The sequence below is a fragment of the Chanos chanos genome, chromosome 3, assembly GCF_902362185.1.
Source record: "Chanos chanos chromosome 3, fChaCha1.1, whole genome shotgun sequence".
NCBI classification, from domain to species: domain Eukaryota; kingdom Metazoa; phylum Chordata; class Actinopteri; order Gonorynchiformes; family Chanidae; genus Chanos; species Chanos chanos.
Genome location: NC_044497.1, coordinates 28,210,693 through 28,232,041, shown reverse-complemented (window position 1 = coordinate 28,232,041; position 21,349 = coordinate 28,210,693). Strand labels below are relative to the sequence as shown.

Sequence of the window (21,349 nt, the reverse complement as noted above, 5' to 3'; positions counted from 1 at the left end):
TTTACCAGATGCACACTGCTGCTCTCTCATCAAGTGATATATTTCTTTCTTACTCTCATTCTTTCTGTGTTTTAAAGAGAGACCTTAAGCATTTCTGCACGTAGAGGCCTAAAGTTGCCTCATGTTAGCTACTTACATTGAGGCACTGAAAGAAAAAAATGAAACGAAAGTGATGATTATTCCAGGACCAAGGTTTGAGTTATGGTTGAAAAACATTTCTCTGGCATATCTGAGGCGTAGACGTAGTTTAAGTTAAGCATGATAATTTAGTGCAATCAGAATGATCAAAATTAAAACTGGAACTATAAAATAAATCCTGATATTGTGTCGTATTTTACCCGTTTACCAAAAAGCAGTTCATGCAGATATGGCTTGTGAGCTATTAATATTCATACACTTTATCGCGTTTCTTTGTCAGGCAACGTCAAACTGTGTAGTGACTGCACTTGAATATAGAGCACATTTGTCCTTCCTGTCTTTCTGCGTACGGAGACTCGTAGGTCGCCTTATCTTGTGTTTCTGTTGTGTTAACCCAGGAACCCGTTGCTATTGTCAGCGGTTAGACAGAACAGTTTACTGGAATCACACCACAGGATTAAAAACGGACAACCGCAATTTTCTGAATGACATGTACTCTTGAGTGACTTCCCTGAGGAACCACAATCATGAACTGTTGGCAGTGCCATCTTACTAAATACAGTCTTTTATTTACAGGAGATACTAAGACTGAGTTGACAGTGCCATAACTTAATGGTCCAGTTTTCGATCGCTTCAGGAATTACTTGTAGTTGTTTTTTTGTTTTGTTTTGTTTTATTAATTTAATTAATCAGATTTGTAATGTAGTTCTTTATGATAATTACGTTATGGTGTGGGTCTGCTTCATGCCGAGGCACTAACGTTTATATTCGCGAAGCAAGATACCTCGATATCTCAAAGTATAACTGTATACACTATGATAGCGTGTGGTATGGAAAATATGATACCTTTATACCCAGTGAAGTTAGACGTTAGACGTTCCGTGCTGCGTTTTGATTTGCGCTCTTGTCAATCAGTTAGGGACCGATGCTTTTGTGTAAATTGAGTCTGAAGACATAAGGCCGGCATTCAGAATCGAGCAAGGGGAGGGCGAGAGAGAGAGAGAGAGAGAAAGAGAGGGAGAGAGAGAGAGAAAGAGAGAGAGAGAGAAAGAGAGAGAGAGCTATTTTTCGAATGAACGGATGTAAAGATTTAAAACTTTGCAGATGATCCCTGGCGGTTCAACGCACGGGGACGATCTCTCTATGCACAGTTTGCCTGTCAGTCACTCTACCGTTCTAGATCATTAAGATCTAGCAGTGTTCGAAGTGTCACCTAAGAGGAGCAATCGCCACAATTTTCATATAACTACTTCGTTGCCACGTAAAAATTATTTCTGAATAATTTTTACGGGACATATTGTTTTCAGTTGAAGAGAGGGAAGCATCGCCGACTGTAAAGATGGACCCATGAGCGACTGACAAGGCTCGAAGAGCAGAGGCAAGTTGAAACGTTACGTTTTAACAATTTCATTCATGTATTCGTGATACTGTGGTTTTGGCAACCCCTGACACTCGTTATTACATATAGTGAAGCTCCAGCATCTCAGGAGGCGGTTGGAACGACATCGCCGTTTCTCTGAAAACTGTAGGCTGATGTTGTACTAACGTAATAGTCACTTCATTCCGCTTTACAAACGCGTGTTATGATGTGCGACATGATTATCCAACCCTATCCCTGTCTGTCTTCAGTCGAATAACTCATTAAAAACTGCAGCAGTTTATGCCGCCACATCACATTTCGTACGTTTCCACCTGAATGTCGCATATATATTGACAGGGAAATTAGTGGAACATAATCACTGTTGTAACCGTCAAAATGGGTTTGTCATTTTACAACCAGGTTATATTTGAGAACAAAATTATGTCAAATTACGGTCTAACGATATTAATTTTATGACCGAATTATCAGGTCGAGTTGAATGGCTGTCCTCAGAGTCAGGTTCACATGGCCTTCCGTGTGAATATATCAGGATTAATACTTGAGAACATAGCTGTCCATTGAATCAGAGATTGAACTGAATCAAGATTATTGTTTCTGTGACGAAATTCAAAACTGAAGAACTGTCAACTGATTTGGCCTGTAGACCTTAGCAAAGCGCAAGGAAGCTTGGGTTTGCCATACTGCTGCAAGGATGTGTGAGCCTGGGATGCCAGGCCGTTTACATCGGGAATCGTAATAGACTTTGCCATTTATTAGACATATCTCTCTTCATACATTATTCTGTATACCTACACATGTAATGCTACACAGAGAAAACTCACTGTAGCAATTTGCTAACATGTTTTAATCTGTCAGTAGATGTTGCATGTACATGGCGTGTCAAAATGTATGCGTCTGTGCTCTAAGCTGGGTTAATATGTTCAGCAGTGGAACTGCCGGTAGATGAGTGGCCGTGACCATGCCGCCGGGGGTCTATGGCATGCAGGATGTGTGGGAGAACGAGGGTCGAGAGCAGGTCACAGTGGACTTCCTCCTCCCCACAGGGATCTACCTGAGCTTTCCTGTATCGCACAGTGACACCATTGGGGCTATTAAAAAAGTAGGAGTTTCACACTGTTCATGTCAGATATGTTTGGTATAATGACATCCGGATATGTCTGATATAAGGTCCTACACGGATTTGTCGTTTTGATTTTGAAACTAATATATTTGTTTAAAGAGTAGAATACCTTCTATATCTGTTTTTTTGTTGTTGTTGTTTGAATATGAAGCAGGCTCCTTAAGGCTAAATGAGACTAAGAGCATGTTTCAAAACAAAATGAAAACACAACAGTAAACTTTTTAATTGTTCTTACTCTCCTATTTATTGATATGACAGTAATTCCAGCGGAGAGCTTAATGTAATCAAATTTCAGGCAGAAGTGTAACGCTATTTTTGTAATCAGTATTGAGTGGTCATGAGCCACTGAGAAAAACAAATTACATCAGTAAAGGAGAACTTGAGGGAAAACTGTCTAACATAAAAAAAAGAATCAGAATTAATGGAAAAGATTATCATGCTGTCTCACTGAAAAAAAAAAAAATGTCCCAGATGGTGTGGAAAAATGCCAGAAGCGAACCCCTCTTCAGTGCCCTGGGTGACCCCGATGCTTACGTGTTCACCTGCATTAACATGACAGCGGAGCGTGAAGAGCTGGAGGATGAGCAGAGGCGCCTGTGTGACGTTAGGCCCTTTATGCCTGTGCTCAGGCTGGTTGCCCGTGAAGGAAACAGAGTGGAGAAGCTCATTAACACCCAGATCAGTCTTCTCATAGGCAAAGGTCGGTCCCTCGCTGCTGTACCACCACCAGTTACTTTGTCGACCCTGTTACAATAAGGCCAAAGACTATAGTTTAGTGCTTATGTGATATGTCAGAACAAAACTGTCTGTTAGCAGAGACAAATGTGTGGTCTTTATCCAAATGATTCATTTTAATGTTTTTACCTCTTATGGTATGGTCAGACCAGGATAACGTATTGCAGGATACTGCTATGATTGCTTTTCTTCGCAGTCTAGCGTGTCAAGATTCTGTAGCACACAACAACAGATCGTACAAACCAAATAATTTGAATGTTGATTCTTACTGATTTAACATTACTGTGATGCTTCTTGAACAGATGCTTATTGGTTGATTTGTCTACACAGGTCTGCATGAATTTGATGCTCAAAAGAACCATGAAGTGGATGAATTTCGCACAAAAATGCGTTTGTTTTGTGAAGAACGAGCTTTGGAACGCCAGCTGTTGCCATGGTATCAGTGGATGGAGTACAGCTTTCCGTGTGACTTAGAGCCATGTTCCATAGTGACACAGAGCGGGAAAAATCGCAATGTTAAGAAGATCTTTGTTAATGTCAAATTTGAGGCCAGTGAGGTGAGTGGTTTTAAAGCAACAGCCTTGCGTATGTCGATAGGATTCTCTTCCTTTTACAGTGCAATATTCTTTATAAAAGAATCCATGTTGACTTACCTACACGTGTTATCATAACATTGTATGTTGGCTCTTTGTCCAGAATCATGCTGAAAACCTTAAATAATTAATCCTTTTCTACTGTGACAAAAATGACTTTGTCTTATTTTAGACTTACTTTGTTTTTGGGGTGTCTTTGTTACTCTAATAGTGTGAGTGTGCTGAGAGCATCACACAGTAGCATCTGCAATCACACATGGATCTTACTGACCCAGTTTTCCACACTCTGAAGTTGTAAAATAGTAAAAAACATACAACAACAGCATATGGTCTGTGAATTCCCCACCCACACTGAATGCAATTTTAGTGCCACTCAACATGCTTTCCAACCAAACAAGAGTGAGAGTAAGTCAAAGTGTGACATTTAAAGGGAAAACTCCTGCAAAAGTCCACCCCTCTTTAACTCTGACATCTGATAATGCTCTCAAAATGTGTCAAAACCGTAATTAGTATTTTGCCCAATGACATGTCTGTACATTTCGTTATGAGTGTGGGTTACCTGACCCATATTCCTGCTCGTAATTTCTTTAAGAAACTGTGAGTTTTTTTCCACCATAGCAGTTTTATTTGATGGGATAGAAGAACCTGAAGATATTACTTCAGTTTTTAAAAACTGTTTTCTTTCTTTCTTTTTTTTTTATCACCAGGAAAGCTTTATGCTCCAGCTTGAGCCGCATGATTTGCCAGTGACTTTGGTGAAGAGCGCTCTGAAGAAAAAGGCCACAGTTTTCAGGCCAGTGAAGCAGGAGAAACCTGAGGATTATACTCTACAGGTTAACGGGAGATGGGAGTTTATCTACGGGAAATACCCCCTGTGTCAGTTCAAAGTGAGTATGTAGATTTAACTTCAGTGTGGCTAACAGTGCTTTCATTTCTGTTTAATGAGGGTTTAACCAACAAGCAATTCTGCCCATACCCGTATTGGAATGATGTTGTCTGGTCCAGAGCTGTGTGTTTGTTGAGTGTACTCAATAAGTGGGAGAGAAAACATTTCTAAAAATATGTTTGATGAAAAACTTACAATATGTTCAAAAACGCTTTTCGCGATCCTCGCAGAGCAAACTCAAGCTGTTCTCTTTTCTCACCGTATTATGAACTGAACTGAACCATTCATTCGTCATTTTTTTGCCAATTATGGCCTCTTGCGCTTTCTTTGTCCTTGACTGGAATTCAGCATGCAGCAGAAGGACATGGGGGCATGAAGGCTGCCGTTGATTTAGAAACTGCCTGTACCTGCAGAGATGAGTCATACACCTCTACTAGATTTCAAAAGTGAACTACACAGAGCATAATGAGATTTTAGCTGCATTACAGTACCTAAATGAACAGACTGCAGCATCTGATCATGATTATGCTACAGTGCAGGATCTGGTCCTGTACTCCTGGACCTTTTACTGGGTGTAGAACATAAATAAGGAGCATGTAAAAAAAAAACCCCTCCTGTTACTCTACTGTCTTTGACCTGCTCTCTCCTTTAGTTTCTCTCTCTGCTTCTATCTTTGAGTTCCTTAGCGCCCAAGCTAACACAGAATATTGGTTAATTTAGAGAAATGTGAATTAATAGATATTGCACTTCTCCTCTCTCCCTCTTTCTGTCTTTCTGTCTTTCTCTCTCTCTCTCGCTCCCTCTCTCTCTCTCTCTGTCTCTCTCTCTCTCTGTCTTTCAGTACATTTTTTCATGTTTGCATGGAGGCCTGACTCCACATTTGACTATGGTTCATCATTCCACAATCGTTAAGTACCAGGAGGAACAAGGCATCATTAACAATCACATCTCCAAGAGCCGATCCTCCTCCAAACCTCCGCCTCTGCCCCTCAAGAAGGTGAGAGAGAGAGAGAATTTAACTCAGAAATCTGTCTGTTATTAACAGGGCACAGCACGTCTTGTTCCCTTTTACTTGCCTGTTAGTAATTCAACGAGTGTCATGGACTTTGACATGTCCAACCTAAAATCATTTACTGTGTAGATTTACTCACTTCCTTTGTTGCTGCAATTCACGTGAATCAAATATTATTTCAAGGATTTATCATTAGTTAAGTTGTTCCGCTCAGCATTTTATTCGGATGTTTCATAAACCTCCTTTTTTGATTTAAACAATCTTATACTGAGCTCCAGGTTGATCAGTAAAACTAAATGGTTTAAATTTTGAGGTTCCCACTGCCATTTGTGAGACTGTTAACCTCACCTAATGAAGGAGTCTAATCACCAGACAAAAAGCCTCACATATACATTGTAAAGGTTAACTTCATACGGTCACATTGATATGAGCGAATGTGCCCGTTTCATTTATTCACAGAACATGATTTTGTCTGTTACGGTAAAATGCATACAAATCAGTACAAGATTATTGGTCTTCTGTGTTGTACTCTACTTACAGATAAATTCATGTGTTCATTTTAAATGGTTTTTTGAGCATGTGCCGTGAACTATGCCCGAAATGTACTGTATTTGAATATATGTAAACATAAAAATTAGTTGAATAAATTTACCTTGCAATTTAATGTATCCCTTTTTGCTTAAAGGAAAAGGAGAGTAGCCTTGGGACAGCTGTACTATGATAGAATGCCAAATCGTACATTCTATATTTAATTTTGAGTGTAAATGACCTGATGTTCTCAGACCGCTAACTCTAGTGTGTTCTTTAAATTAAGATGTAGGAAAACAGCACTGTAGAGTAATTTATGTGACTTGTGTTACCCACATCAGTTTCATGCTATGTGAGTTCCTCTTTTGTCTTTTTTGGTTTTGTTTTCTGTGTAACTGAAAACACACACACACACACACACACACGCCGCAAACCCAATAGCGTTACCCATCTTTGATGTCAAAAGGAAAGAGCTCTGATAAACTTTTTTTGTGAATTCATAATGAACATTACCACCTCATTTATGATAGCTGTCATCCCTTGTTCTCTTACCAGCAAAACACTTCCTTACTGTGGTCCATTCAGGAACCTTTTTATGTACAGCTAGTACAGGGCGCTCGGGTCAATGCAGATGAGGGCATGAAGGTGAGTTTTTTTTTTTTATTATTGTTGTTTACTCATATATTTTGTTTATATAATTGTAAATGCTGAATAAGGTTGTTTACCAGTGTGTAAACTTTGGAGGTAGTAAGAGGTAAAATTCTGAACAGTGTGGTCATGTGACCTTAACCACATATTTCCCATAATTCATCAGAAGCGGTTGGGTGAAACATCAAAACAGGAAGTGGGCAGTGACTATCTGGCTTTCACGGATCATTCTGGGGCCTAGATTCTTAGAAAAGGACAGCATTGTCGCTCACACTCGCCACTCGCACTCCGTTTTTTTTTTTTTGGGTGGGTGGGGGGGTTGTCAAAGATCATGACAAGTCATGAAGGATAGTTTGCTGTATGGGGTGAAATAAACAGATCAGTCTGCACATTCTATGCTTCGTGCATGCACAATAGCAGAATACAGATTTTGTATACAAAACCTGATATACTCATGCATATTTTATATATGTATATCAGGTTTTGTATTGATTTTCCTATCAATTTCTAGATAACTTAAGTTCCTTAAAATAGTATATATTAATCTAAATATGAAATATTACTGGATTTCCAGTGTTATTTGGAAGATTAAAATGTAGGAAAATGGAAAGTTTGACTGACATTGTTGTTTGTTTACCTTTTGTCTTTACATAGTTGTGCAGTTCTGGTCCTTTCTCAGTTTAAATCATGACTGATATTGCTTTGTTGTACAGTTGCCAGCGCAGTTGTCTGGTCTGCAGAAAGCCTTTAGGAATATGTTCAGTGAAGTTTTTTTTCCCTTAAAGGAAACCTCTTCTGTCCTGTATGTCTTAGATAACTAGCGGAAAACTATGCTCTGATGTCGTATTTACTCAGTCCATCATTCATTCATTCATTCATTCATTCATTCATTCATTCATTCATTCATTTAGTCAGTCAGTCAGTCAGTCAGCTAGTTGGTCAGTCAGCCAGTCACTTTAACTAAACTCCTTAGCACTCAGTGACTTTGAGTAATGAAGAAAAGATGATATTAAAATGCTGAAGGTTTTTCTCTCTTTCTTTCTTAGTTGGTGGTCCAGGTGGGGCTTTTCCATGGCAGTGAGCTTCTGTGTAAAGTAGTGACCAGTAATGAGATCAACGTTAGTTCTGAGCCTTTGTGGGACCAGAAGTTGCAATTTGACATCGGCGTTAGTGACCTGCCTCGCATGAGTCGCCTCTGCTTCGCTCTCTATGCTGTTATTGAGAAGGCAAAGAAACCACGGTCAACTAAGAAGAAGAACAAAAAAGCTGTAAGTCCAGACATGGTCAGCTAGTGCCTTTCGTTTGTGTGGTGTGGTTTGAATCCTGAGCCTTCAATCCTGAGGTGCATTGTACTGCATCCTGTTTTATTAAGCTTACTGCCTGCCTTTCTCTATCCATTATTAAATAATCCATACAAACCATAAAATGTACTCACTCTGTATGCTATGCCATTTTTAACACTGACTTACTATAATTCAGATGAGTGCTTTCTCTTTTGGAAAGTGTTGCAAACCTACAAGAGGTGTAGTACAGTCAAATCAAAACCATTAGCCCCCCCCCAACGCCCCCTCTCCCTCTCTTATTTGCAATGGCTCAGTCAGTTTTTTTTTTCAGAGTTAGTAGCAGCTGGGACCGCAGTGTAAACCCCAGGTGCATGAGTGTGGAGTGGTCTTTTGTCAGCTTATCCCTGCTGCCTTTACTTCTGCTTTCCGTGCTACTTTTGTGTTGGCAGGCGGCAAACAGAAGTACGCACTATCCAAATGCGAGAAAAAGGAGAAGTGCCTCTTGTCTGTCTGTGCTTATTTCTCTTTCCTTATTATAGCACCACAAGTTCCGCCTAAAAGCTATATTTGATTATGTTTACTGTAAATGGGCCGCATTATATTCACTTCAACATTAAAATACATTTATCGATTTCAGTTCTGTTTTTTTTTTTTGTTTTTTTTTTTACAGTGTTTAAAAGCTTTGCTGTTCTTTTCTTGTTGTACACATGTATTACCAATTATAGATTACAGATTAATTGAGAGTCCTGATTTTCTGGGCAATAATTTAAAAACATTACTCAATTCAGACACTTATTACGAAGGTTTCCAGCAACAGAAGCTGGCAGATTGCTTCACCATATTGTGAAATATCCCTTTTCAGTGACAACATGAGAATAACAGATCCAATATTTTTGTTGTTTTTTCTTTTTTTTTGAGAAGATGACCACAATGTATAGCGCAACAGTACAAAAGAGGTCCTTAAAAAACGGATCTGGGCCACTGAGAGTTAACCCCCCCCCCCCCCCACACACACACACACATGGAAACTGATATTAGTTTTCTGTTTACAGTGGAAAAATGAGCTGATCTCACTCTGTTGATTTGAAAGCTCTCCAGTGTTGCTAACTCATTTTGAAACAAAATCTACACGTATACTCGCTCAAACTTCTCAGTCACTGAAAAAATAAAAAAAGGCTCCTTGAGCTCCATATCTGAGTCATCAACGGCTGTATGTGAACTATTGCTTGATATGAAGCATGCTGATGTGGTTAATGTGTATGCAAATGGTCTCTGCTCCTTCAGGATTGCCCTTTAGCCTGGGTGAACACTATGGTTTTTGACTACAAGGACCAACTGAAGACTGGAGAATTCTGGCTGTCCACTTGGCCCTCGGTGCCAGGTATTTGTACATGAACTGTTTGCACCAACAAACCTCAGTTCTCTTAAAAAATTGTCCCATAGGGGAATCCGATAAAGGTGGGGTGGCTGTTTAAATCGCTCATTTGAGGGACGCTCGGATACAGTGAGGAGAATGATTCTCTTAGTCTTTGGTTTGTTGAAGAATATGATGATTAACAAGAACAAAAACATTTATTGAGAAATGGAAGCATTCAGGACTGCCAAGAAAGAGATGAATGAGCATAGTTTGGCTTTAGAGAGCCATATCAAAGCATTGTTTTTTACTTTTCTAGATGATAAAGGTGATCTGCTGAATCCAATGGGTACTGTGGAAAGAAACCCAAACATTGACAGCACTGCTGGACTCCTGATACGATTTCCCAACATTCGACCTCACCCTCTTTACTACCCTCCTCTGGAAAAGGTAGGCAGTTACAGCGATGCACAAACAGCACAAAATATTTACAATTTAGTAGGTTCATTATCTGATGTCTTCCTATAATTTTCAGATAAATGAATTAGGAACAAATGGAGAGAGGGTGGCCACCACAAAAGAGGAGGTAAGAAATCATCTTGGGTAGGGGCAAGATGACTGAAATAGGAAAGCATACATGTTTGCTTATTATTTCATAGTAGATGTATGACATCATAATGATACGCCTACAGTCAGAACCCGGTAGGAACCAGAAAAAAATCATTGGCATACTCATTTGCATCAATAGTTTCTTCATTCTATTCTACATTCAGTGGCGTCCCAACTTAAATCTTACTCTGTGTTTGTGTAGCACCTTAAGCTGAAGGAGATAGTGGACAATAAGAACTACACAGAGTTTTTTGAGGATGAGAAAGAGTTGTTATGGAAGATGCGGAGCGTGGTGCGTGAGAAGTATCCAGAGAGTCTCTCCAAACTGCTTCTCATCACCAAGTGGAATAAACACGAAGATGTAGTACAGGTACAGTGGCCTATTGAGCTACTTAGAATACCGATAACTCTAATGTTCGTTTGAGGTCATTATTTTTTAATTACAGAGCTTGTATTTAGAGTTGTTGAAGAATGTTTTACTTGCTATGCACTTCAATGAACACAACAATTTTGTGCTGTTTGTTTTTTTGTGAGTGAGTGCTTTATGAGCGAGTTGCATTCTTAGTTTGGTCATGTATCTTTATGAAACTGTGCCTGAAAACATTTGGAAAAAGTGATCGATGTACATCTATGGTGCAACTGCAAGAGGTGTCACAGGAAAAAAAAAAAGTTTCACAACAATGTTTTATCAGCGTGAAATGTTCTTTCAGATGGTGTGTTTGTTGCGTAAATGGCCAGATCTGCCTGCCTTACATGCCCTGGAGTTACTGGACTACAGCTTCCCCGACCCCCACGTGCGCTCTTTCACCATCCGCTGTCTCAGAAAGCTACGGTACGCAACCGTGACCCCTGCTCTTTTCCCTTCAGATTTGATCTCCGCAGTGAGTTAACATCTATCACACACTGACCTTATGAGCCTGGAATCTCTTTCATCATCATCTCTCGATTCCATGATAATCTTTAAAAGAAGTCAAAGCCTACCCATGCAATGTCATTAACGATGAGGAAATCATCAAAATCTGTTAGTGTAACAGAAATGAAACGCAAGCAAAGTAAAATTTGAAATCACGTGGATATTAAGAGGCAACTGTCTGGGCTAAAATTATGTTTGTTTCAGTTCATATAAAAGAATAAAACATTTTTTTTCAAATCAAATTGACCCTAACAAACTCTTTTGAGGTTTTAGACAGGTTTAATGGACGTATTTGTTACTGTCCTGTTCCACAGGGATGATGAACTGTTTCAGTACCTGCTGCAGCTGGTCCAGGTTCTGAAATACGAATCCTACCTTGACTGTGACTTAACGAGTTTCCTCTTGGAAAGAGCTTTGTCCAATAAGAGGATAGGTCACTTTTTGTTTTGGCATCTCAGGTAAGATGTACTTCTCAATGTTTGTCTTTCCCAGTGTTTCCCAATTCTGCTGAATTAGGTCCTTTAGAATTTCTGATTCCCTGATTCATGTGTGTTAGCGTTTCTCATATCCTGAATCAGGTGTGTTAAAGACCTGAAATGTGCAGAACTGTTGATCTTTCAGGAGCAAGACTGGGAGATGCTCTTTTATACTGTCTGAAACTGTTTGACATGCGCCAATTGTACACGCAACGATCACATTTGAATTTCACTGCAGGTCAGAAATGCATGTGTCCTCAGTCAGTTTACGTTTTGGGCTCATCATGGAAGCCTACTGTCGAGGGAGCATCTATCACATGAAGAGTTTAATGAAACAGGTGAGGGAAATCACAGGAGCTGTGATTCACCGTAACTATCATTGTTTTCTGTTTTTTTCTGTTCAGTGATTTGAACGGAAACTTTCCGATCTGTTGTCTGTGACTCATGGCTGTTTTATTGACACCGGCCTTGATTTTGACATCTGTCATATAATGCTGAGAAACTGATTTGACGTTGTAGTCTGACCATGGCCTCCATTGTCAGTGCATTAACCCATTTTTTTTTCATATGTGACTCACTGAACAAGGAAAAGATCAGAGCTCAGGTTATTCTAATGCTGAAGTAGGTGAATCACAGTGAGAAATAAGTGCGTCAATAGTTTTGACTAAATGAAGCTTTAAACCATGGATGCTGTATGGTGTTTATGTCATTCCTTTGTCATTCGCCTGTTTCATTTTTACAATAGTATGAACATTGTTTTTTATGCATTTTATGCATGTGTGTGTGTGTGTGTTTGTGTATGTGTGTGTGTTTGTGTGTGTGTCTTGTCTTCTTTCTTTTTTGCAGAACGAGGCCCTGAATAAAATGAAGGCTCTGAATGACTTTGTGAAGTCTGGCTGTCAGAAGGCCTCTAGGTCTCAGACCACAGAGGAAATGAAAGTGTGCATTAAACAGGACACATACCTGGAGGCACTGTCTGATCTGCTGTCCCCTCTGAATCCCAGCATCATTCTCTCAGAGATCTGGTACAAAGCTCCTCCATTAAGACATTATAGCTTTACACTAGGGCCCTGTGAGAGTCAGTGTAGAGCACTGTCATGCTAGTTTACAGAATATGCCGATGAACGTTTAGTGAGAGTCCCTGAGAAATATTAGCAGGGCCTGAAGTCAGTCCTACCTAGATGCACAGCTGTTTGATGGTGTCTTATGGAAACTGGTCACTGCTTTCACATGCCTATTGAGTATGCAGGCACAATACCATCGTTCCTGTAGTGCTGTTGGTGAGATATTTACAGTAGTAAAGTGATGCATTATCTTCTTTGCTGTGAAAACTGTGACTGAAAGGATCACACTGACAAATGGTGTTAGATCTGTACAAGTGTTGCCAGTTTGATGATTGCTACTTCCCTGTTTGGTTGTCTTTCAAAATAAGTTAATGGTGTCGGTACTATGAATGGCAGTTGAAATGATTTAGATTGTACTGATAGCTACAGATGTTTCATAAATCCTTGGTTCTTACTGTAAAATGTTTTAGTTATTTGGGGACAATATTTGTATAGTTGTTGGCAACTACTCATTTGTCTAAATATTTTTTTTCATGCATGCTGCACGGTCATGCATGGTTTTTATGCATGTTATGTGGTGCATAGTAGTTTTCAAGTATCAGTTTCAAGTATCAGTCCAGTTTTCACAAGTATCAGTTGCATTTTTGGAAGTGTTAAAGCCTGTGTGTATGACAAAAGTCAAAAACAGCACCTTAAGGAGAAAAAATGATCAGTTCATTAGAAGAAGAAACCCTCTAACAATTATGACTATTAGAATCTTTTGATGATTACTTAGCGTCTCAAATGATGAAATGTTCTCTTATAGTTACGTGTTACCGTGTCACTATTTTAATATCCCAAGTGATAATGATGAAAATGTTTGTGGTTGTAATGAGAAGTAGGAAAGTTTTTCAGAGATCTGATTGGCGTCATGAGCTTGGCTGTGGTCTGTGAAGATTATTGTGGACTTAACAACAGCTGGAGTGTAATAAGATGACTTGCTATGCATCTCCTCCAGCAGTGCAAGCGTTTCATTATGCTGCTTCGCCCTGTAAAATAAATGTCCACTTTTCACGTATGAATAATACTTCACGCATTTTTTTTTGGTCAGAAAACGTCAATATTTGACACGGGTGGAATTCCATATGCTATCCTTTAGAGCTAACAAAGCTTCTTGTTTCTCCCTTCCTTTCATTTTCAACAGAGACACAAAGTCTCAAATTGTACAACACTCATGAGATTCCAAGTCATCATTAGTAGACCATTTTTCTTCTCTTTAAAGTAGTGTTATTTTGATGGTATAATTGGACTTCTATGAAAGATTATATGTGTTGGTATGTCACAAACAGGAAAAAAATATAATAATACAAGTGTGGGTCTTGTAACTATAAAATGGTTGTAGTTTTGGCAAAGGAATTATGGGAGCAAGTCTTTCTATGCTAACATCATGAGATTAATTTGAGGTGACAGTAAAAGTATAGTCTGTTTTGAGTTCTGTTTCATTAAAAAAGTGTTTTTATCTCCAGTGCAGACAATTGTAAATTCATGGACTCCAAAATGAAGCCCTTGTGGCTGATGTATAAGAATAAATGGATGCAGACAGATACCGTGGGGATTATCTTCAAGAACGGAGATGGTAAGAGAGAGACTTTTATTTCATGTAATATTTCTAGTCTAGTCCAAACCCATATATACGTCAATACCTGTAACATTTAGTAGATGTTTTCAGATGCAAAAATGCCACTCTCTGAAAATTTGCAATGCACTAAATGTTATTTACGTTACTTTAATTGCAACAGATAGATTTTTACATTTTTTTTTTTAACGGTGTATTAAAGTTTTCTTGTGGAAAACGATGGTGATTCTTAATGCCACAGAGCTTATGAAGTTTTTGCATTTCCTTGATTTCAAAAAGTTTGGAGCATAAGAAAGAGAGTAAAGATTAAAAGACATGCACTGCTCAAGAGAACTTTCACATCAGTAATACTCTAGCTTTGTACCGGCCCACTCTAAAATCCAGCGTTTACAATAAAAATACTATATTTATATATTAGTATATAGTATGGTATAGTGCACATATTTAGAGCTGATTTAGATTTTTGACATGTTTAATCTCATTAGTGCTTTGTGCAAAAACAAAGCTAGAGCACGGCCTCTCTCAAAACGCATCTGGTCTTGTTTCTGAATTCTGAGGGGAACACAGCGAACGCCAGACGTATTCTATGTGCTCTGATGTGTTACAGTTGCATAACCCTGATAAGCTAAGCACCCAGTTCCTATTTATGCCTTGCTGTAGTAAGCCTGAACTGCTTATATAGCCATTTGAGCTTAGAGCTGCAACGTATACAAAAATACCTTTGCATGGTTTGAGCAACCAGAGTCCAGTTATTATTTCAATTCAGCTCTAACAATATTAGTTAAAAGATACAACATAGACTTTATAAACTTACATCCTTCATCCATGAATTCTCTTTGTCCACATGCCAGTCTAAATTGTGTGTTACTCTGGTGGATATGTGGCCATTACTGGAACATGCAGGACAGAAATTAATATTAGTTCTAGAATATAGAATTCTAGTTCTAAAGAATAACTTCAAACACTAGCTTTATTTTCTTTATTTAACAATATATTTGGTAGTTTATCATAATGAAAATGATTTTACATAGCAAAGTGCTGTACAGAAACTGTTTCCTCTAGTTTTTGAAACAGGCCTTTTCCTGTAAATACTTCTTTAAAAACATATACGCGAGATGATGTGATTTGCATATCTGAACCATTTCTGTGCTTTTCTCCTCTACCTCTCAAACTTCATTTTATGATTAAGCTCAAGGCTCATCTAAGAACACAATTACACCTTACTCTTTCAGGACAGTGTCTTTGAATTGCATCAGAATTTATATGAAAGTCAGTTCATTTTCTATACTGTAATGTGCTGGTAGTCTTTTGTTGATGGTGTCCCTGATATTGTCTGTGTTCTATTCAGATCTGCGGCAGGATATGCTGACCCTTCAAATGATTCAGTTAATGGATGTACTTTGGAAGACAGAAAGCCTGGATTTAAGGTTTGTATTGTTTACTGAAGTTGTTTACTAAAGTGTACCAAAGCTTATTTCAATTTGTGATTGGTGAGCTGCCAGGGACTTTTGAAAATGATATCACAACACAACACAACACAACACAACACAACACAACATAAGAATAGGTGAAATGTGAATGCAAATGCCAACATCTCTCCTCATATGTGTTTGGTGGGCAACAGGATGATTCCGTACGGCTGTTTGTCAACTGGGAATAAGACAGGTCTCATTGAGGTTGTGAAAAACTCTGACACCATCGCCAACATCCAGAGGAACAACAGCAACAGTGCTGCAACTGCTGCCTTCAATAAAGATGCTTTACTCAACTGGCTCAAGTCCAAGAACCCCGGGTAAGCAACTTCACCTCAGCATGTCACGTCACCGTAGCCTGTGTTCTTCATTTGGCTATAACAAACCATCTCCTGTTTACTGTGTGCTCTGTGTTTTTGTCATTTACGTGACTGCTGTCAGCTTCCTTTGGCTAATTTGAAACAGTTTCAGATAGGTGAAAGCGTATGGGTAAACCGCTTGAAGCCTGTGTAATAATATGCAATGAAGTGTAGTCTGTTTCACTAATGCACAGTTTTTCTCAGGTTTCAGTCAGGAATAATGATATGCTAATCTCCACAGCCTGAACACATGCGGTTATAGACCTCACAACAGAATGCTCTCTTTAGTCTAGTAAAGACATTGACTCTCAGACACTGACTCTCAGACACTCAGTACGTGCAAGATTGTGCTGGATGTCTAAGAGTGGTCCTTTGACCCTTAGACATTTGGCAAGTGTGCATTGTGTGGAACAGTGCAGTCTCGTTGGATAATATACGAACCTCGAAATCCTAACGGTGGGAATGACTGAGCCTGCTCTCTCTGAATCACTTTCCCTGAATTCTTGATTGAGGCCCTGTCATGGCACTGCATTAGATAAAGCCCCGTCATGGTTTCACTTGCTTCATCACGACAGTTTTTTACTATTGCTAACATCCTTTTGTCCAATCTGCAGTCACATTTTCAAAACTCTTAACACAATGAGCACAACATCCGTCTGTTGTGGATCATACCATTAACACAATTCATGTTGTTTTCACAGAATATGCAGTCGATTAACACGTTTCCAAAATGCTTAAATTTTCTTTAAAAACAAGCTTACCCAATACCAAAATTATGTATCTTTCTTGTCTTATTTACAAATGCTTGCACACAGCATGCCAAAAATGAAAACCTAATGTTCAAAACCTTAAATACACTATAAAGCCTCCACCCCTGCAAAAACAGCAGCTCAGACGCTATACTGAAACAGCTCATAAGCATTTTTTCAAATAACAGATCACTGAAACATTGAGAAATAGCTGATTTAGTTCGTTGTATAAAACAAACCAACCACAGCTGATTCCAGTCTCAATCGGAGACATGGCCAGTTGCTGAAGTTCTCTCAATTACATGTAATTCAAAGTCAATTCATTACACAGTAAAAAGGGGACTTTTTGGATTGATTTTGTTCAATGTGGATGCAGAGCTACACAGAGGAGCACACAGAGAGAATAAATAATGTCTGGACAAGGGAGAGGAATAGTTGAACAAGGGAAAGGAAGAGAACCAGGGAGAGGAGTAACTGTGGCTTTTTTGCTGTGTTTGTGTATTTGATTTTTATACATTTGGAACCAAAGGCCATGTATGTTCGGTATTTTGTTGATCACTGACAGCAATTCCATGTTACTAATAAAGCTTTTACCGCAGCAACTGTCACTTACAATTTTTTTTCTGCTGTACTCTTTTCTGTGACTCTTTGACTGTTAGATAGTATGTTTTCAAAAATGCACACATTTGACACTTGACCAGAAAATGTAGAGTGGTTTACAGTAAAAGGAAATTGAATTATATATATATACATATATATATATAAATGGATTTCATATTGCCCGTTGTATGCAGGTACCTGTATAACTGATGCATGAAAAGTGATGCAGTTTTTGTAATGGCATCAACTGTTAGTATTTTGAAAGTCATTGTGCTATGATTGACTATATGTTGCTCTTGGATAGAAAATACGTGCTAGTGTTTGAAAGAATGATTTGATATTGAGTCGGGTTTGCCGTGTTTTGATAGAGTCAGTGTATGTAGAGTAAGGTTGTTTTGCATTTTGAAATGTAGAGTTGGTATTAACTGAACAAAATGTTATAAGCAGAAAATGAGCTATTTGGCTAATTGTGTGACGTATGTGTGTTGCTGTGTTAAGAGTTTAGAAAACGAAGCTTAAGTATAGGTAAATGCTTGTTAGCGAATGTAAAAAGCTGTGATGCTATGTATAGCTTCACAACTTTAGTATGACTCTCTCTCTCTCTCTCTGAGTGTGTGTGCGTGTGTGTGTGTGTGCGTGTGTGTGTTTGCGTGTGTGTGTGTGTGTGTGTGTGTATGTGTGTGTGTGTTGTATGAGCACATTTCCCTTGGACAGGCTGCCTTGTCATCCCATGATCATTTCATTGATTTAAGATGTGTGATAATTACTTTTTAAATATAACTGTAGATGACACACCCACACACATTGATATTGGATTGTTTTACACAGTTTTCCGGAACCATAGAGTTCCTTCAAGGTCACTGATTGTTGGTATATAACGAGAGAAACAGTTCCTAACAGATGTATCAATTACATGCCCCAGAGATAAAATGATCAATAGGAAGAAAGCTTTCATCATGCTTCTTGTAAGGCATGTATAGTCATGTTGTCATAAAACATATGTAGCCATGTTCACAAAGTTATATCTTAAATTTATCCATAGACTGGACAAATTACTTTTAGCTCAACTTACTACCGCTGGTCAGTGTGGAGGTGAACTCTCAAATGAGAAAACCTACATCGCTAAGACAGCCTGTTCTAATGTGTGTTCTAGACCTGGTAGGAGACAGACCTGTGATGTAGCTGATGTGTGATGTAAAACAAAGCAGAATACGAGACAACTGTGCAGTTTATGACGTATTTACTAGTCATATCTACACACTGCACCTTTTTAACCATTCCAGGGAAACCTCATCAGAGTCCTCCATCAGAACTCTATCAGCAAGTATTCAGCTGATAAATGAGAGAGAGGGATCTGTGACTCATTGTGTGTGTGTGTGTGTGTGTGTGAGAGAGAGAGAGAGAGAGAGAGAGAGAGATGGAAAGTGAGTGAGAAAAAAGAAGTTGGAGAGACATCTACAGAGACTGTGAATGTTCATGTTGTTGAGAATGTTAATGAGTCTTTTCTAATTTTGTTATGAACAGGGATAAGCTGGACCAGGCCATTGAAGAGTTCACACTGTCATGTGCGGGCTATTGTGTAGCTACATATGTTTTGGGAATAGGAGATCGCCATAGTGACAATATCATGATCAGGGAAAATGGCCAGGTAAAATTAAATGTGGTGTACCCACTCTTTTTTCCTATTTTTCTCTGACAGTGAAAATCTATGTGGATCTTTAAGCTTTAGCCAAATCAAGTGTGGTATCGCTTTTGTTTTTTTGATTCATCAAATCTATTTCAGTTATTTTCATTCCAGAATAAATCTGCATGTAATCGTTTCCAATCTCATAATTCAGGGAGGCGACTGGGTTTTAGGTCTGTTTAAATGTACATTAATACTTCGTACCACTAGGGGGCCCCCTTTGTGCAGTCTTTATTAGCATGTTGTTGGACCTTAGTTCCCCATCCCTTCAATAAAGTTTCTCAGGAGTGTAGCTGAATGATCAAATATTTGTTATATGGGTAATATTTAAAGGACTCATTAATGTTAAGGTGAAATGACCGGGTTGTTCAAGTTAAGGTATGTCTGTGTTGGAGTGTGTATGTGTGTGATGAGGTTTGTAGAATAGAACATCTTTTCTCTCCTCTGTTTGCAGCTGTTCCACATAGACTTTGGACACTTCCTTGGGAACTTTAAGACCAAATTTGGGATCAACAGAGAACGTGTGCCTTTCATTCTGACATATGACTTTGTTCATGTGATTCAGCAGGGGCGAACCAACAACAGCGAGAAGTTTGAGAGGTGATTCAGTTTTGCTATCTTCACCAGTAACATGGAAAAGTCTTCTCCTGCCACGAGGGCACTGGGCTGACCTACAGCGATCCCAGGCAACCAAGAGAGCTGAAAAGATTTGTTAGTCAGAACTGAAACAGAGCAGACTGTTAAACTTAGAACTAGGAATCTAATATTGTGAAGTCTCATGGTGAACGTTTTTGTCTCTGTGGTTTTATATTGTGTGTTTGTTCCAGTTGTTCCATTGTTAAATTGCACAGTGTTACACCACATGTAGAAGTTCTTCTTTATTATCTCCAAAATTGCTCTTTGTATGAATTTACCTATAGAAGTACTCAGGCACGTAATCACCATAAACCTGTGTGATTTTTTAGAACTGTGTGTGAAATATATATTTCAGATTTCGGGAGTACTGTGAGCAAGCCTACAAGATCCTCTGTCGAAATGGGATTCTTTTTGTGAACCTGTTTGCCTTGATGAGAGCGGCAGGGCTTCCTGAGCTCAGCTCCTCCAAAGACATACAGTACTTAAAGGTGAGAAAAGTGTCACAGAAAAGACTGATATCCTGTTAAAACATTTTTTTTTTTGCATTTTTGCAACATTGTCTCTGTCACAGGCCTTGGCCAGTTAATGAATAAAAAAAAAAGGATGACAATGATAAAGTTCCATGTGACAGCAGTAGCATCAGCATCCGTCATGCAGAGAAGGTACTTCATTAAGTTCACTTTTTTTACATGTCTGTAGGACTCTCTTGCACTGGGCAAATCTGAGGAGGAAGCACTGAAGAACTTCAAAGTGAAATTCAATGAAGCTCTGAGAGAAAGCTGGAAAACTAAGGTGAACTGGATGATGCACAGTTTTGCCAAAGACAACAGATGAATGACCCTGGAACATATAAAAGGGTAACCTTTAAAGACCACCCAAATCCACACAATCTCAAGTCTGGATTTGAACTTATGCAGCTTAAGTGAATGGAATTGCACTGCAGTCCTTTTTATTTTGGCATCGTACTATGAACATTTATGAACGTTTACATCTGCACTGATTTGAGCGTGCACAGATATATTTAAAATAACCCCAGCTATGGAGTGGGATGATCCAAGAAAATTCATCATTTTATTTTTTATCAAAGTAGGAAGTAAACTCATTCAAAACAAAGCCACTAACTCAAAACGAGGAATCACTGTTTTGTAACGGTGATGCTATACAACATGCTAGGAGTTCAGATTCTGTCAAGAATTTTTTTAGTGAAATGTTGATATACAGCTTAAACAGTGTGTGAGTGACTAATGGCCAGAAGAAAGAAGCACTCTGTGTTTCATGAGTTTACAATTATTTAATATTTCACTATTTTGCTTTCCATTTTGTATTTGAATGTTTTTGGTTTTTTTTGGTTGTACATATTCTTTTTGCATCTTGTTTGGTATTTAAGATTTCGATTACGGTTATTTTGAATTATTTTTAATGATGTTTGTATAAAGGTACCTAATGAGATTGTTGACTATGTGAGAGCTTTATAAAGATGTATTTGAGAACATG

The 21,349-nt window shown here is 38.6% G+C and overlaps 1 protein-coding gene across 2 annotated transcripts; it reads left to right on the top strand.

Annotated features, from left to right (window-relative positions):
• Positions 1-2,477: 2,477 nt before the first annotated feature.
• On the top strand, positions 2,478-20,689 carry pik3cd (phosphatidylinositol-4,5-bisphosphate 3-kinase, catalytic subunit delta). 2 transcript variants are annotated; one of them, XM_030769004.1, is made up of 22 exons: positions 2,478-2,618; positions 3,111-3,339; positions 3,705-3,931; positions 4,675-4,854; positions 5,695-5,850; positions 6,949-7,038; positions 8,088-8,309; positions 9,609-9,705; positions 9,998-10,128; positions 10,214-10,264; positions 10,490-10,657; positions 10,998-11,119; positions 11,515-11,658; positions 11,915-12,014; positions 12,523-12,701; positions 14,246-14,355; positions 15,704-15,782; positions 15,980-16,147; positions 19,060-19,183; positions 19,674-19,819; positions 20,211-20,343; positions 20,555-20,689. In XM_030769004.1, exons 1-22 carry the CDS (start codon positions 2,478-2,480, stop codon positions 20,687-20,689), a joined length of 3,132 nt encoding a protein of 1,043 aa, XP_030624864.1. The 2 variants fall into 2 exon arrangements, with proteins under 2 accessions (XP_030624864.1, XP_030624865.1); XM_030769005.1 differs by having other exon boundaries at positions 9,998-10,135; positions 10,227-10,264.
• Positions 20,690-21,349: the final 660 nt, after the last annotated feature.